Below are 15,688 nucleotides of genomic sequence, written 5' to 3'. Positions count from 1 at the left end.
CTCCACAGCTCTCATTGGCAGAGAACCACAGCCAGTGGGAGCAGCAGGGGTGCTGCCTGCAAGCAGGGGCAGCGTGCAGAGCTCCCTGGCCCCTCTGCCTAAGACCTGCAGGGACATGCTGGCTGCATCCAGGGAGCCCCCCACCAACATCAGTACCACTCTGCACCCCATACCCCTGCCCCAACCCTGAGCCCCTTCCCACACCAAAACTACTGCTGCTGCTAGTGAGAGGTGTGCTCAGTGGCCCTGAGATTGCCCCAGCAGTGGCAAGTGTGGCTGGCCCAGGATCTGCCCGAGCTGCTTGGGCAGCCCAGAAGCCAGCCACACCAGCTGCTGCAGAAGTCACAGAGGTCATGGAATGTCACGGAATCTGTGACTTCTGTGACCTCTGTGACAGACACACAGCCATTATCATCAGCCACTTCTCAAAAGACACAATGTGCCACAGTCAGGCCACCATCAGCGGGCGTTCAGAATGCAGTTGGCATATGTTGCTGGATTGCAGAACAGTGTTTGTAGCACCGGACATGTGTATTACAAGGTGCGTGCATTATGGTTCAAATTTCTTCTGGGAGATTGTTTGCTGTTGTCAAAGGTAGCAAGTCATGCCCCAAAAGATCAGGGAGGGGAAGCAACAAAGAGGACTGCAGTGGTTTGAGCATTGGCCTGCTAAACCTAGGGCTGTGAGTTCAAGCCTTAAGGGGTCCATTTAAAGATCTAGGGAAAAAAATCTGTTTAGGGATTAGTCCTACTTTGAACAGGGGGTTAGACTAGATGACTGTCTGAGATCTCTTCCAACCCTAACATTCTGTGATGAGATTGGCTTAAAATCATGAGATTACAAAACTACAATACATTTGAGGTTATTTTTGTCTTCTGGTTTCTGATCCTTTAGAGAGTTTAACCTTTTCTTGCTTTCCTCTACAACACCCTGCCCCACCCCACAGGGTAGGACCCCCATCCATCCTGCCCTGCAGCATGAGAGTCCCCCCCAGGGTGACCAGGCAACAAATGTGAAGGATTGGGATGGGGGTGGGGGTGTAGTAGGAGCCTATATTACCCCCCAAATCAGGACTGTCCCGATCACCCTAGTTCCCTGGGGCCGTCCACTCTCACCCCACCCTGCTCTGCCTTAGTGGGCAGGATGGACCCTCCCGCCAATGCCACCCTATGGAGAAGGACTAGACGGAGTCCTCGCGGCCCGCCCACTCCACACCGCATGTCCGGGCCCGCTCCCGGTTTCCATGGTGACCGGAGGAGGACGCGCGGAGTCATGTGAGGCAGGCGGAAGCGGAAGCGGAAGCGGGAGCAGGCGGCCGGGCGCTGAGGGGAGGAGAAGGGGTCGGTGCCCGGCCGCCATGCCCAGCCCCCGGAGCAGCCCGGCCCGCCGCGCGGCGCCCGGCCCCAGCCCCAGCCCGTCCTGCGCGGCCGTGGCGTTCCGCTCCCTGCTGGCCGCCGACCTGCGGTTCTCCCGGCAGCTGGGCGTGTGCGCCGGGGAGCGCTCGGCCTGGGGCAGCGCCAGGCCCCTCCTGCGGCTCCTCGAGGTGTCCGGCCACGGCGTGCCCTGGCTGGCGGGCACCCTGTATGGGCTGGGCCGCAGCGAGAGCCCGGCGGGCCGCGAGGTGCTGCTCAACCTGCTCTTCGGTGAGGGGCTGGGAGCGCCTCTCCCCTCTGATCGCGGCTGGCTCGGGGCCCAGGCTCATCCAAGCAGCGGGCAGGGGAGAGGCTTAGTCACACACCCTTGTCCCCTGGCCTGAGAGCCGCTCCCCGAGAGTCCAGGCCAGGCCAGCACTGCCAAGCTTGGGCAAGTCACCCAGCAGGGCATATACCAGCCAGCGCTGACATGTGTTGGTATCCCAGCTGTGCCAGTCTTCTGCCAGCTTCCCAGGGCCCTGCCTTCCTGTGCTCCAGTGCAGGGGCTGTGCTCAGCACTGTGCAACCCCGGCCCCACAGGGATCTGCCAAAGCTGCTGCCACAGGGACAGCCTCAGCGAGCTGGCTGACAGCTCTTCCTGCATCTACATGGTTCCCTTGCCATGGCAGAGCCCTACCAGAGGGGCCAGGCTAGGGATTCTGACTCATGATCAATTCAGACAAATGTCCCTTCAGTCATCTTAGGGACACAGCACTTTTGGAGCGATCTCGGACATGCTTGGGATGAGATGTCAGTTTTCTGCAGAGATGGCACATGCCTCTTGTGTTTCTATGAAACAGCTGTTCTGCCATATCTGGGCAAGTCCCGATCATCTAGATTTATATGGCCATAGTACTATGAGCTAAGGTACACCTAAATCCCCCAGCTGGAAATCCTAACCTTCAAAGGGGAATCCAGCTTACAGGGTTTCTGGAAGTGGCTTAAGTGGATGAATTTAGTATTTATAAAAGTAATTGAAGCACTAATAGTGCAGCTGCCTACAGCTCAGCATGTAATCATAGTCTTCGTTGAGTCACTCAACTGTGCCAATGCATCTGAATCCTAACCGTCAGCATGCCCTGGTATTACAGCTTCCAGACCCTCCCCGTTGGAGACTGCCTTTCATTCCAAACTATGTGGTGTTTTTGCAAAGCCTGCAAACCACTTTCATCATCACTTTATTGCCAATTTCATTTTCAGTAACAGCAGCCCAGGGGCTGATGCCAGCTGCCTATAGCTCAGCATGTAATCACAGTTAAGGGAAGGCTATGTTTTAGTCACGGATATTTTTAGTAAAAGTCAGGGAGATGTCACGGGCAGTAAACAAAAATTCACGGCCCATAACCTGTCCATGACTTGTACTGTATATTCCTAACTAAAACTTGAGCTGGTGGAGTGCTGGGGGTGCTGTGGTTGCTGGGGTGGTTGTCTGGGACCCCACTATTGCTGGAGGGAAGGCGAGTGGCATCAAAGGGATGGTACTTCAGCAAGCCCCAGGTGGCACTAGGATGGCTGTAGGTACACACAAATACACACGTAGCCAGGAAACCTATGCTATATTCTGTCCACATATGTGTTTTCATCATGCAGATGGAGTTGGTCCTCATCCTAAATATTTTGTTCGCTTATTACTTTGCCTCTGGGTTTCAATAGCAGCATTATTTATCCCTGGGTTATTTTTGGTTAACTTCTATGACACACAACATGGAAAATGACCTCTTTATATTTGTCTCCTAGCTTTGGTGCTGGATTTAGTCCTGGTGGCGATGGTGAAAGGGCTCGTGAGGAGACGACGTCCCACTCATAACAAGATGGACATGTTTGTCACTATCTCAGTGGACAAATATTCCTTCCCATCAGGCCATGCTACCAGAGCTGCCATGGTGTGCAGATTTGTCTTGCACCACCTGGTGCTCGCCATTCCTCTGCGGGTCCTGGTGGTTCTATGGGCCATCATTTTGGGCATCTCCAGAGTCATGCTGGGCAGACACAACGTGACAGATGTGGCCTTTGGCTTCATCATGGGCTACATGCAGTACAATGTGGTGAAATACTTCTGGCTGTCACCTCTTAGTGCACCTGCTCTCTTTGCAGTGTGGAATCAGTGATGGGCACCATGAAAAGGAAGAGGCACACATTGCGGTGTCTTGTGCTGCACCGAGAGTGTGAAACGGGACTAGATGAAAGAATCATCAAAAGAATCATCATAAGCCTCATCTGACAAGCAAGACTGACGATATCAGCAAGGTATTCATGCTTCATTCTGCAGGATACGTGGACTCCGGTTGGGACAAAATGAGATCTGTTGGAAAGCTATTCTTGGTGCCATCTTGCTCTTAATGTGCTGCTGGGCCAAAGCATGTACCAGCCCATACAGTTGCACTGACCATCCCAGGATACAATCACTCCGCATCTCCTGGTGCTGTAGAAGTTGGATGGAGATCTGCACACTAGCCAAGCAGCTAATTCTTATTTTCTTGGTATTTAAGAACATGCATAAGTAAGATTTGTGGTTAGTAGAAATACTGTAAATCAGCACACAGCAGAGGATGCCTGTAGTATAACCGGCTTACTATCTCATATAGCATAAAGAGTAGATGTAACTTCTTACAAATATTGTTAGATAGAGACAGTTTTCAGCAAGTAACTATGTGCTGTAAATATACTGATTGGTGCTGTTGTGGCTGATTAATAGTGGGTGTGCCCCCTAGTGGCTTTAGTACATTATTCTGAGTTGTGGGGTGGATGCACTTCCTCTGCTGTCTCTTCTATAACGTTGAGATTACCAAGGTTTTGTAAATCAATTCCTTCTCCTTCTGAAGCAGCCTGCCCCTCACTTGCCAGCCACATTCCAGTTACAGAGCCTCACTTTTTCAAGTGGGTGGCTTGTTGGAAAGGTGAAGGCATCTGGTTTTTAATACCTTGGGAACTGGCAATTTTGGGAGTGGAAATGCACAAATAGGGTTTTAATAAAGCATGGAATGAATACCCTGGGCTCTGGGGTGTCTGTACCAGCTCTCCTTTAGGCAGGGTGCGGTTTGTCACTGCTCTCCTAGCAGTTGGGTAAGCAAAGCTCCCTTTCATGTATTCTTTCATCAGAGCAGGGCATTCAAGCAGTTACTCCCCCTTACCTCTCAGTTGAAAGGCAGACAACATGCAAACAGTTAATGTCATATGAGGACAAGTGGGGTAGACTTTTTAGGTCTTTAAAAATAAATAAGCTACATGGAGATCCTGATCTGAGGTATGTAGGCCGCAATTCAGCAAGAGGCTTCAACATGTGAGCCTGTGACTAGTCCCATTGACTTTCATGGGATTATTCAACAATCAAAATTACAATAGAAATGACGTGCGCCAAACTATATTTTGTTATTTTTCTCCATTGTATGAAGCTGAATGTAGCTAAGCAAAATCAGTTCTACACTTGGTGGGACAAATAGGCGAGAACATAAATGTTGTCATGTAGAATGGCGATGAAAAGGAAATCAACAAAGTAGCCAAAGAGGCAGAAAATAAATTCTTTAGCTAGAGCACTGGGTGGAAGTCCCTCTGGGTCTGATACGCTTCCAACAAGGAAAAGCTATGCAAATAGTTTCTTTGCATAGCCCATGAAGAGAAAATACCCTCTAGATAGTTAGTCTTTTGGGGTTGTGGAGGGAAGGCACAGTGTCTGAACTGAAAAGAGGAATTGCAGAACTACTTGAGAAATTAAATTCCTAAGGGCATATTGTATTCATGCAAGAGGTCTGGTGGAAAGAAAAACTAAGGTCATTTAAAAAAAAATTCCATGCAGTGTAATGTATCCTTAAAACCAATTACTGCACCAGGAGTACTAATAATCTATTCCAGTATGGCAATTCCTGTTTTCCTAAGCAGCTGAGAGATCTACAGATGAAGGGGGGGGGGGGGGATATTAAAATAAAAATAACAAATCTGTGATCTAGCTCTGCATTCTTCCAGTACATCAAAGATGTACATGTGTAGAGAACTGTCTTGTCCTTATAAATCTAATCTAAAGGATATGTGACCACAAAGGTGTATTATCCCATAGAGTTACCTCAAGAGAGGAGCCAGTAAAGCATTCTAATATCCCAGAATGCATCATATGGTAAACATATTTTGGAATAGAAACAAGACATCTGAACTTTGGGAGTTAGTATCTAGCTTGATGACTTTGTGGTGCTAGGTTGTGTAAAAAGTCTGCAGGTTGAAGGTGAGCAGCAGTGCTCTTGCCTAAAAGGTAAAGACTGTGACAAGGGAGAGGATATGGATGCTATTGCCCTTGTTCAAGAAGGATGAATTCAGACTGGAGTAGGCATACAGAAGGGCTACTAGGATAATTGGGAATGGAGAGCCATTCTTACATGAGGAGACTAACGGCACATCTTCACTACGGACCTAAATCAGCGCTGCTGCAATAGACAGTGGCATCGATTTAGCGGGTTTGGTGAAGACATGCTAAATCGATGGGAGAGTGCTCTTCCATTGATTTCTGTGCTTCACGTCCCCAAGAAGCATAAGGTAAGTTGGCGGGAGAGCATCTCCCATTGACACAGCGCGGTGTAGACACTGCAATATGTGGACCTGGCTACGTCAACTTCAGTTTTGTTATTCACATAACTGAAGTGGCATAGCTTAGATTAATTTACCACAGTAGTGCAGACCAAGCCTAAAAGAGCCTGGCTTGTTTAGCCTAGCAAAAGGCATGCTGAGAAGGGATCTAATTGCTCTCTATAAACACTTCAGGGGTAAACACCAGGGAGAGAGAAAAGCTATTTAAGCTAAAGGACAGTGTTGACACAGGAAAAAATGGGGATGAACTGGCCATGAATCAGTTTAGGCTGGAAATTAGAAGAAATTTCCTACTGTCATGGTATAATTCCCCACTCTGAACCTTAGCGTCCAAGAGATGCGGTACCAGCATGAATTCCTCTAAGCTTGATTACCAGCGTAGGACCTTTAGCGCTGCCACCAACCAGGAATTCCAGTGCCTGGTACACTCTGGTCCCCCCAAAACCTTGCCCGGGGACCCCCAAGACCCAGACCCTCTGGATCTTACCACAAGGAAAGTAAACCCTTTCCCTCACCGTTGCCTCTCCCAGGATTCCCCTCCCTGAGTTACCCTAGAAGATCACTGTGATTCAAACTCCTTGAATCTTAAACAGAGAGGAAAATGCATCTTCCCCCTCCTTCCCTCTCCCCCTCCCAGACTCTCCCTGAGAGAGAAAGTAATCCTAACACAGAGAGAAATTAGCCTCTCTCTTCCTCTTCCCTCCTTTCTCCCCACCAATTCCCAGGTGGATCCAGACCCAGTTCCCTGGGGTCTCACACCAGAATAAAAAAAACAATCAGGTTCTTAAACAAGAAAAGCTTTTAATTAAAGAAAGAAAAACAGTAAAAATTATCTTTGTAAATTTAAGATGGAATATGTAACAGGGTCTTTCAGGTATAGACACTGGGAATACCATCCCGGCCTAAGTATACAAGGACAAATTAAAATCCTTTCAGCAAAATACAAATTTGAACTCCTTCCAGCCAAATACACATTTGCAAATAAAGAAAACTAACATAAGCCTAACTCGCTTTATCTACCTAGTACTTACTATTCTGGACATATAAGAGACTGTATCAGAGAGATTGGAGAGAAACCTGGTTGCACGTCTGGTCCCTCTGAGCCCCCAGAGTGAACAACAACCAAAATCTAACAGCACACACACAAACTTCCTTCCTTCAAGATTTGAAAGTATCCTGTCCCCTGATTGGTCCTCTGGTCAGGTGACAGCCAGGCTCACAGATCTTGTTAACCCTTTACAGGCAAAAGAGAGATGAAGTACTTCTGTTCTATTAACTCTTACTTATCTGTTTATGACACCTACCGTTAGAGGAGGAAGGTTCTAGAGCAGCCTCACAATAGCAGCAATGGGGAAAACAACATAACTACTTTTAAGATGGAGCTTGATAAGGTTATAAACAAGATGATCTCATGGGATTGCCTGTGATAGCAGGGGACTGGACTCAGTGACTCAGGAGGTCCCTTCCAGTCCCATGTTGTTACAGATGTAATTAGCTTTCCAATTTTAAGGCAATTGGGCAAAAACTGACCTCGCTGAGAAGATACAGAGATATTAGAGCAGCTGATTTCCTGTCAATGGTCACATCCCAACCTCCATACAAAGTGGTTGAAAGCATTTCATTCCTAACTCTGGTTTTGATGCTCTCATAACTGAGGCTTTACATTGCTGTGTTTCAGCTCAGCCGAAAGTGAATTCACTTGGAAAGCTTCAACAAAGTGATTTTAAGTGAGCCTTGGAGTGTGCACGTGTCTCTTTTAGACAAATACTAGATGCTGTTTTCATTCTTGTGGCTGTGCAGGCCCATTTTTCTTAAAATGTTTTTTTGCTCCCCCAGTTGTCTTGTGAAAGGATCCTGCAGGGATCCAAAACAAGTCAACAGAATCTTGTGGGCCAGGTTACACAATGCTACTTATGATGTAAAAATCAGTGTGGACACCTTACCCTTGTCCATCACTAGTGCGAACGCAGATATGAACACAGCCTCCATCCCCTGCCCAGATTGGAAAGCAGAGGAATAGGATCAAAAAATCTGTAGAATTCAGATCTATTTGGACTTGTCCTCATTTTCATCTTCTAAAAAGAAAGGAAGTTCTAGCAGTGACAGTAATTGCCATAGCTGGTAGCTAATATCTAGAGATGGTTTACTGAGCAGGTTTATATACTCAGCTTGTTCAGAGCTGCCTTTCAACCCCTCTAAAAGGAAGACAGCTGTAAGGAGATTGTCAGAGTGTAATCTAGCCAGGGTGAAAAAATGAACTGAAGGTAGTTTTGGGTGGCATTCCTGCCAATCTTTATGACTTTGTGACTTTCAAATCAGTTTTTTATATCTTAAAATGCTGTGCTTTGCTCGTTCCCCCTCCCCCGTTGTGTGAAAGAGCCACACAAACTGAAGGGAAATGGACTCTATGCAAAGTGCTGGTATGTGCTCAGAATGCAGGTAGAGTACACAAATAGACAAATATTTGTCTCTGATGCATCAGTGGCAGTAATCTTAGCTATTACTGTCTGTTTCCAGAGAGAGGTGAATTTTTGTTTTAACTTGAAGGTGTCCCTTTAGCAATCCCTGTCAATAACTTGTCTGATATTCACTGCAGGGTATCATTTGTCTTTCAGTCATTCTGTAAAAAGTATGGTATGAACTTCACAAGTTCTCCCCGTGCCTTCCTCAGCTGGGTGACCCTTAGAGGTGCAGCATCAGGAGTGAGACAGTAACTATCTTGCCAGAAGATACGGGACAGAATAGGAACTGATTCTCCATCCTACTAAGGCCCCTTTACAACACTCTGGTGGCATAAAAGGGGCAGAATCAGACACTGGGAAGTAATTCCCTCCATAAGGGGGTTTCCCCACTATTGCAGCCCTACACCTCTCTGCTCCAACAGGCTGTAGACATGTGGGACTGTGTCAACTCCAGAATGCAGGGGAGTGCAAAGCTAGCTAAAGCTACTTTCTCCTCCTGCCTCCCTCCCTGTTCCTGCGCTCAGCTGTGGGGAATGAGGGACTTAGTGCATTCGCTTTTCTAGATATACTGGAGTAGAATGTGGCCTAAATGGTTGAAGAATTCTAAGATGTTTACATTAAATTCCTTTGAGTGTTTTTTTAAAGTATGTATTAACTCTAGAAGCCTAAAGGCCAATATCACACACTGTCTTACATTTGTATACTTCTCATCATTTGTAATATTGTCAGAGCTTAAAAATAAAATGTCCCAGCCCAGGTTAACACTGCTAGCTTAGCAAATTAAGCGCTTGTCTTTTATTGGAGCTTGAAATGCACCAAGTGTTCTTATTTACTTTGTGGACTGTGTGTTGTACAATGTGTGACGGCTCGAGCTCTGGGAGTGGGGTTTGTAAACCTCAAGCCCCCTCTGCTAAGTACATTTCTGTGTACTTCCTATATAAGCAATGTCCATTTCCCCAGCTGTATGTTAATGTTTTTAGTGTGCTGTATGTCAGCCTGCTCCACCTTGTGGCTACCAGTTTTCAATATGGTCAGACTTCAGGGCTGAGAGTGGTCAAAACCACTTTGAACCATACTGAAATCTTTGAGAAATGTAACTTTTCACAAAGGCCTTAGCCTGGAAACGGCTCCCAGAGGATTCAGGGGGCCTGGGCCGCCCACCGCCGAATTGCCGCCGAAGACCCGGCACTTCAGCAGAAGGACCCCCCGCTGCGGGTCTTCAGGGCACTTCGGCAGCAGGTCCCGGGGCAGAAGGACCCCCCGCCACCAAATTGCCACCGAAGACCCAGAGCAGAAGCAGCTCTGGGGGCCCGGGCTCTGCGAGAGTTTTCCAGGGCCCCCGGAGCAAGTGAAGGACCCCGCTCTGGGGGCCCTGAAAAACTTGTTGGGGGCCCCTGTGCGGCCTGGGGCAAATTGCCCCACTTGCCCTCCCCCCCATCTGGGTGGCCCTGCCTGGAAACAGCATGACCCTTCATATAGGTCATAGTTCCTCTCTGCTTATCCACTGGCTCATCCCCCTGCATTATAGCCACTCACCCCCTTCACTCTGGCAACAATGGCAGCTTCTTTCACCCACTTCTCCCACAAGGCCATTCACACCTCTTCCTTTCTGCCCCTGGTGCGTAGAATGCTCAACACAAATCAATTCACAGCCACTACCAGCTCCTGCTCATCCCTGCATAAGCAATCTCTGTTCTGTCGCACCCAGGGTAACCTGCCTATGGATAATGGCTGGACACTTGGAAACCTCCAGATGGATACAGGCAGCTCTTTGTGTTCCTGTTACTGTCATCCTTGTCTTCCTCTCCTTCCCCTGATGTGTTCTACACCCCTTGCTGTATCTCATCCCTCTCTAGACCGTAAGTTCCTTGGAACAGAGATTGTTTTTAACTGTACGTCTGTACAGTGCCTAGCACAATGAGACCCTGCCTGAATTGAGGTCTGGGTCTTACTGAACTACATAAATAATGATGCATGCAGCCCATTTGCCAGCTGATGTCCCAAATCACATAACAGCAAAACTGTCGTCTGCATCCAAAATGCCACTAGATTTCTGTGCTAGAACAGAATTTGAAATGTTCTCATTTGAAATGCATTGTCGCAGCTCACCTAACTGCGAGAGTTATTTTCTGTCAGACCATCCGTGCAAGGAACTAGTTACCCAAGTGTTTAAATAAAGTAGATTATTTACTGCGGTGTGTAGCTCTTGTGTATATTATTGTGCACTTATTTTGAGAGTGGAGAGCTCTCATCCCCTCTGCAGGCCTGCAGAGAAATGTAGGCAGCACTTAGCCCTCAGCATAGTGATTTATAGAATATAATCAATCTGAATGTAGTGACCTCAGGTTGGATTTTTCAGCTCTTCTCTGGTTTTAAGTCTTCCAGTGAGTTCTAATAACATGAGAATGTGTATTCATGCATATCTGTGACTTATATTTTTCAATGAGAGACTGCTGAATTGGAATTAATTTGCAAAATGGACACCATTAAATTAGGCTTGAATAAAGACTGGGTGTGGATGGGTCATTACACAAAGTAAAACTATTTCCCCATGTTTATTTTCCCCCCGTACTGTTCCTCACAACTTCTTGTTAACCGCTGCAAATAGACCATTTTGATTACCACTACAAAAAGTTTTTTTCTCTCCTGTTGGTAGTAGCTCACCTTTACCAATCACTCTCGTTAGAGTGTCTATGGTAACACCCATTGTTTCATGTTCTCTGGCTGTATATATATATATATATATATCTTCCTACTGTATTTTCCACTGCATGCATCCGATGAAGTGGGCTGTAGCCCACGAAAGTTTATGCTCAAATAAATTTGTTAGTCTCTAAGGTGCCACAAGTACTTCTGTTCTTTTTAATGGAATCTAAGATGGCTTGTTTAGATTAAAGGATCTATCATTCCAACTCACCGCGGCTCATGTGAGCTAATGTTTCACGTTCCTCTTTCCTGCGGGTCTTTCTTTGCACAGCTGCCACTTATAAAACAAGGTAAATGGGTTGTCAGTCCCCTCGTGCACATCATGCTTTAAAGCAGTCACTCCCAATGTTTCCACTTCCCAATGACCTCTGTCCCCATGCGCCTTCCCTGCCGCCTCACACTCCCTCTCTCCTTCCCAGTCTCATGCAGGAAGGGAGAGATGGCACCAGACCTGGAGCCTGTTGTCAAGGTGGCCGTCTCCTCTTTGATGCCTGGGGTCCTCTCACCCAGGCCAGAGAGGGGACTGCTGGAGTGGGTTGCTCAGGCTGCCTGGGTCCAGCTCCTCTATGGGTGGCCAGAGGGGAGAAGGAACAGCTGATTTTTTGCACTGGTATGGAGCAGCCTTGTAGACATGGAGCAAGCAAGTAGTGGCAGCATTTATTACACATCTGCTCTTGTCCCCAGATGCCCCTGCAAGAGGGGCCCTGCTCTACCCTATGGTGGTATGTGGAAAATGTCTCCGTCCCCAGAGCATCAAATATCCCCATACCTAACCCTCTCCTGAGATTCAGAATATTCCCAGCAGAAGCCAGGAAAGCCCAGCCATTCTTCCACACACCTGCCTTGCTTTCGACCCCATGTCCTTGTCCAGTGTGGGCTTCTCTCCCCTCCCCTCTTCTCAGGGCAGCGCAGCCAGGCCAGCCCTCTGTTCATACCTTACTATAGGCTGGGTTCCCCCAGGAACTGGATCCAGAAGCTGTTTGGCTGTATCCAACTGTGTGGCCTTTTAAAGGATGTGTGGGAACTATGTGACTATCCCACAGGGAATCTAGGGGAATGGGACCATCAGGCTATGCCCTGGAGATGTTGGGGTGGATTAGCAAGATACTGCTTTTCCCTAGGGATGTTACCACAGTACAGTAGGTAAAGAGTATGAGGGAGGAGGGTCCATAGAGATGGTTAGATGGCTATGGGGACGAATAAGGATCAAGGGTGGGAGAGTCATATGTTTGGTTAATTCAGCAAAGCTTTCTAACCACCCCTGTCCCTTTGGATGCTTGGATGCTGAACCTGTGCAGCATGGCTAGCTGTGCTCATTAGCTGCCCTATGCCCCCAGGGGAGCCGGCCAAGTCATCTGTAAGCGACAGAGTGGACGAGTTTGGCCTCTGTTTGCATATTGCCTTCAAACTTGCCAGCATTTCTCAGATCTATTGCTTCAAAACTATTCGCTGAATAACATCTGCAAATCATTCTTTGCCTGCCTTAAAAGAGTGAAACATTAACTGCTTGCTGCCCTGACTGGATTCGTCAGAAGAGCTGGGTTCTGTTCCCAGCTGAATCCCAACCTGCTGGGTGACTGGCACAAGGTCATATCCCCTCTCTGTGCCTCAGTTTCCTCTCACACGCTTTGTCAGTTTTGAGTGTAGACTTTCCCTGTTGTGTTTGTGTAGCATCCAGCGCAATGGAGCCATGAGCTGCAGTCTGCTAATACAGGTAATACTAACTATCAATCCCCATCTGACAGAGGAGAGATGGATGAGTCAGACAGGCACTTTCTACCCAAGCTAGAGAGACTTCCTCAAACAACCAGGAATCAGAAAAGAATCAAAAAGGTCAAAGGAAAAACTGTGCCCAGGAGAAAGGAGAGAGAGGGCGTCCTGCTACTTAGCAACCTCTCACTTGGTCAGAAATGGACACAGGATCAAACAGCAGGCATGGTGAGTTGCTAATGGTAAACAGATCTTACTTGAGGGGTCGGTCTCTTTCTTATACTTTGACAACACATAGCATAGCTTGTCTCACCAGTAAAGTCCCAATTAAGGTTGCTGACAGAGCGAGACATGTTAGAAAATATCATCAAAGAAAGAAGACTCAGGTGGCTGGGATATGTACATTGTATGGAAGGTGGGTGGGCTGTTCTGTGTGGGGTGCTAGCCAGAGGTGCAGCAGGGCCACAGCTTCCCCCAAGGCTCCACGCACACCATTTCAGAGGCTAGTTCTTTTCCATTGCCAGCGGATTGGATTTCAGACCAATTAAACACATGGCATATTATCATAGAATCATAGATTATTAGGGTTGGAAGGGACCTCAAGAGATCATCTAGTCCAGTGGTCCCCAACGCGGTGCCCGCGGGCGCCACGGCACCCACAGGGGCATCTTAATGCGCCCGCATCCTGGCCCCCGGGAGAGCACCCACCAAAATGCCATCAAATTTCAACAGTATTTCAGTGGGGACGTCTCTTGATGACACCGCTTGTCGCCAACAAGTGACGTCATCGAGAGGCGTCGCTCTCGAATTTCGGCGGCGACGCCTCTCGATGACGCCGCTTGCCGTCGACAAGTGACGTCATCGAGAGGCATTGCTCCCTAATTTCAGCGGCGACGCCTCTCAATGATGCCGCTTGCTGTTGACAAGTGACATCATCGAGAGGCGTCGCTCCCGAATTTCGGAAGGGACACCTCTCAATGACGTCGCTTGCTGACGGCAAGCGGCGTCATTGAGAGGCGTCGCAGCTGAAATTCGGCGGCATTTCGGTTGGTGCTCTACCGTCGCAGTGGTCCTTCGTCTGGCGCCCGCCAGACAAAAAGGTTGGGGACCATTGATCTAGTCCAACCCCCTGCTCAAAGCAGGACCAATCCCCAAATCCCTAAATGGCCCCCTCAAGGATTAAACTTACAACCATGGGTATTATCTTTCAAAAACCACTTGAAAAACCCATTGGGCACAAAAGACAGACACAGCCATTCGATGCTTTGGTGTCAAATCATCTGTAGGATGGATGGGGAAGCTGAGACACTTCCCTAGGGTGGCTACTCTTAGAGTTAGTCTCCTGCAGAGTATGCAGCTCTCCAGGTCCCATCCAGATGCATCCACAGGCAGCTGGGGAGAGAGGCAGTGGTATGGTTGGTTGATCCCTGCCTGCTCCTGAGGTCTGGTCCTTTAAGGCATTTGCTCAGGGCAGTCTGATTTTTGTCAGAGGAAATCGATTTGTATCATATCCCCTTTGCCAGAGGGCTTGGCGGGTCAGCTTTCTGTTTGAAGCAGGGATCAGTGACATAGGCTGCTGTTTTCTTAGTGTGATTTGTGTATTTACAGAGCATATTGCAAGGCTGGCTGCAGCTGCACCTCTGTCCCTCCCTGATCTCTCTGAGTGCACCAGTAAGGTACCAGGCCTTGTGCCTTTACCTCCCCTGGGGTGGGATTTTGCAGTTCTCCCATGCTTAGACCAGGACCTGGTGCTTCCACCCCCTGTGTACCAACTGTGCTCACCCCATAGGTCCAAGTGCAGTTCCTCCCATAGGGAGTCTGTGTCCAAAGGGGAACAGAGCAACCAAACAAAAAGGTGAGAGAATCCCATTAAAATTGATATTTTTGGAATTCTTATTATTCCGTCTTTGTATCTGCCCAATTTTCATCAAACCACCATGAAAAATTCAACTACTAGTCAAAGTTTACATATGACATTTTGTCTCTTGTCCTTTTAATAAACTAGATTATATTACATGCAAAAAAAAAGCACCCTACATTAAAAGAACATTATTATGGTTGCAAAGCCAAGCACTCAGAAGTTGGTAAATGTCTGTTCAACCTTAATTTCCCCCAGCCCCTGTGTATGTACATTATGATAGTCTTTAATTACATGAAGCAGCAAAGAGTCCTGTGGCACTGTAGACAGGTTCCACTGGGGCTTGACCCTCCCTGAGAGGGAGGGGAGCCACACCGGCCTCGATGTCTTCCCTGCAATTACAACCTGCTCTGGCCTGTTCGGCAGGTCAGAGCAGTGACAAAGTCAGGGGGGGCCCAGCCCTTGGCTGGGGTGGGGCACCAAACACAGTTTAAACAGCCCTGGCCCTTTGGAGCAGGGCAGAGCAGTGGCAAAGTCAGAGGGGGCCCAGCCCTTAGCTCGGGCGGGGCACCAAACACAGTTTAAACAGTTACAGGCCTCTCCGACTGGGAAGAGGGAGAATCTGCCACCCGGTTGCGGGTGGCAGGGGGAACGCAGGCCCACCCACTCCTCTGCGTTCCAGCCCGGGGCCCTGGTAGCGGTTGTCACCGCTACTGGTGGTCAGTGGGGTCCTGACCGCAACACACTGACATGGGCAACGGTAGCTCGGCAGCCTGACTGGAGTCAGCTGCCCCCGGGCTACTTCCTAATTCCCCCTCTATGCCTACCTGGTCCAGGGCCTCTGTTCCGGAGACGTCCCGGACCATCGGTTCCTCCCTATCCGGGCTGGGCGGCAGGCCCGGTAGGGTTTCGGGGAATTCGGGCCACGCCTGGTCTGGGGGCTTCTCTGGGCCGTAGTAGGGGCGAG

General features: G+C 48.5%; 2 protein-coding genes across 2 annotated transcripts in view; both read left to right on the top strand.

Annotated features, from left to right (window-relative positions):
- The window catches only part of SUCO (SUN domain containing ossification factor), a 900,323-nt gene that overhangs the window by 808,343 nt on the left and 76,292 nt on the right, over positions 1-15,688 (top strand). The window lies entirely within an intron of this gene.
- On the top strand, positions 1,359-4,399 carry LOC127055380 (polyisoprenoid diphosphate/phosphate phosphohydrolase PLPP6-like). The gene is made up of 2 exons (XM_050962278.1): positions 1,359-1,644; positions 3,151-4,399. Exons 1-2 carry the CDS (start codon positions 1,359-1,361, stop codon positions 3,519-3,521), a joined length of 657 nt encoding a protein of 218 aa, XP_050818235.1. The 3' UTR covers positions 3,522-4,399.

The sequence above is a fragment of the Gopherus flavomarginatus genome, chromosome 7 (assembly GCF_025201925.1).
Source record: "Gopherus flavomarginatus isolate rGopFla2 chromosome 7, rGopFla2.mat.asm, whole genome shotgun sequence".
NCBI classification, from domain to species: domain Eukaryota; kingdom Metazoa; phylum Chordata; order Testudines; family Testudinidae; genus Gopherus; species Gopherus flavomarginatus.
Note: the sequence above shows the minus strand (reverse complement) of the source record. Positions and strands in the feature narration are given on the sequence as shown.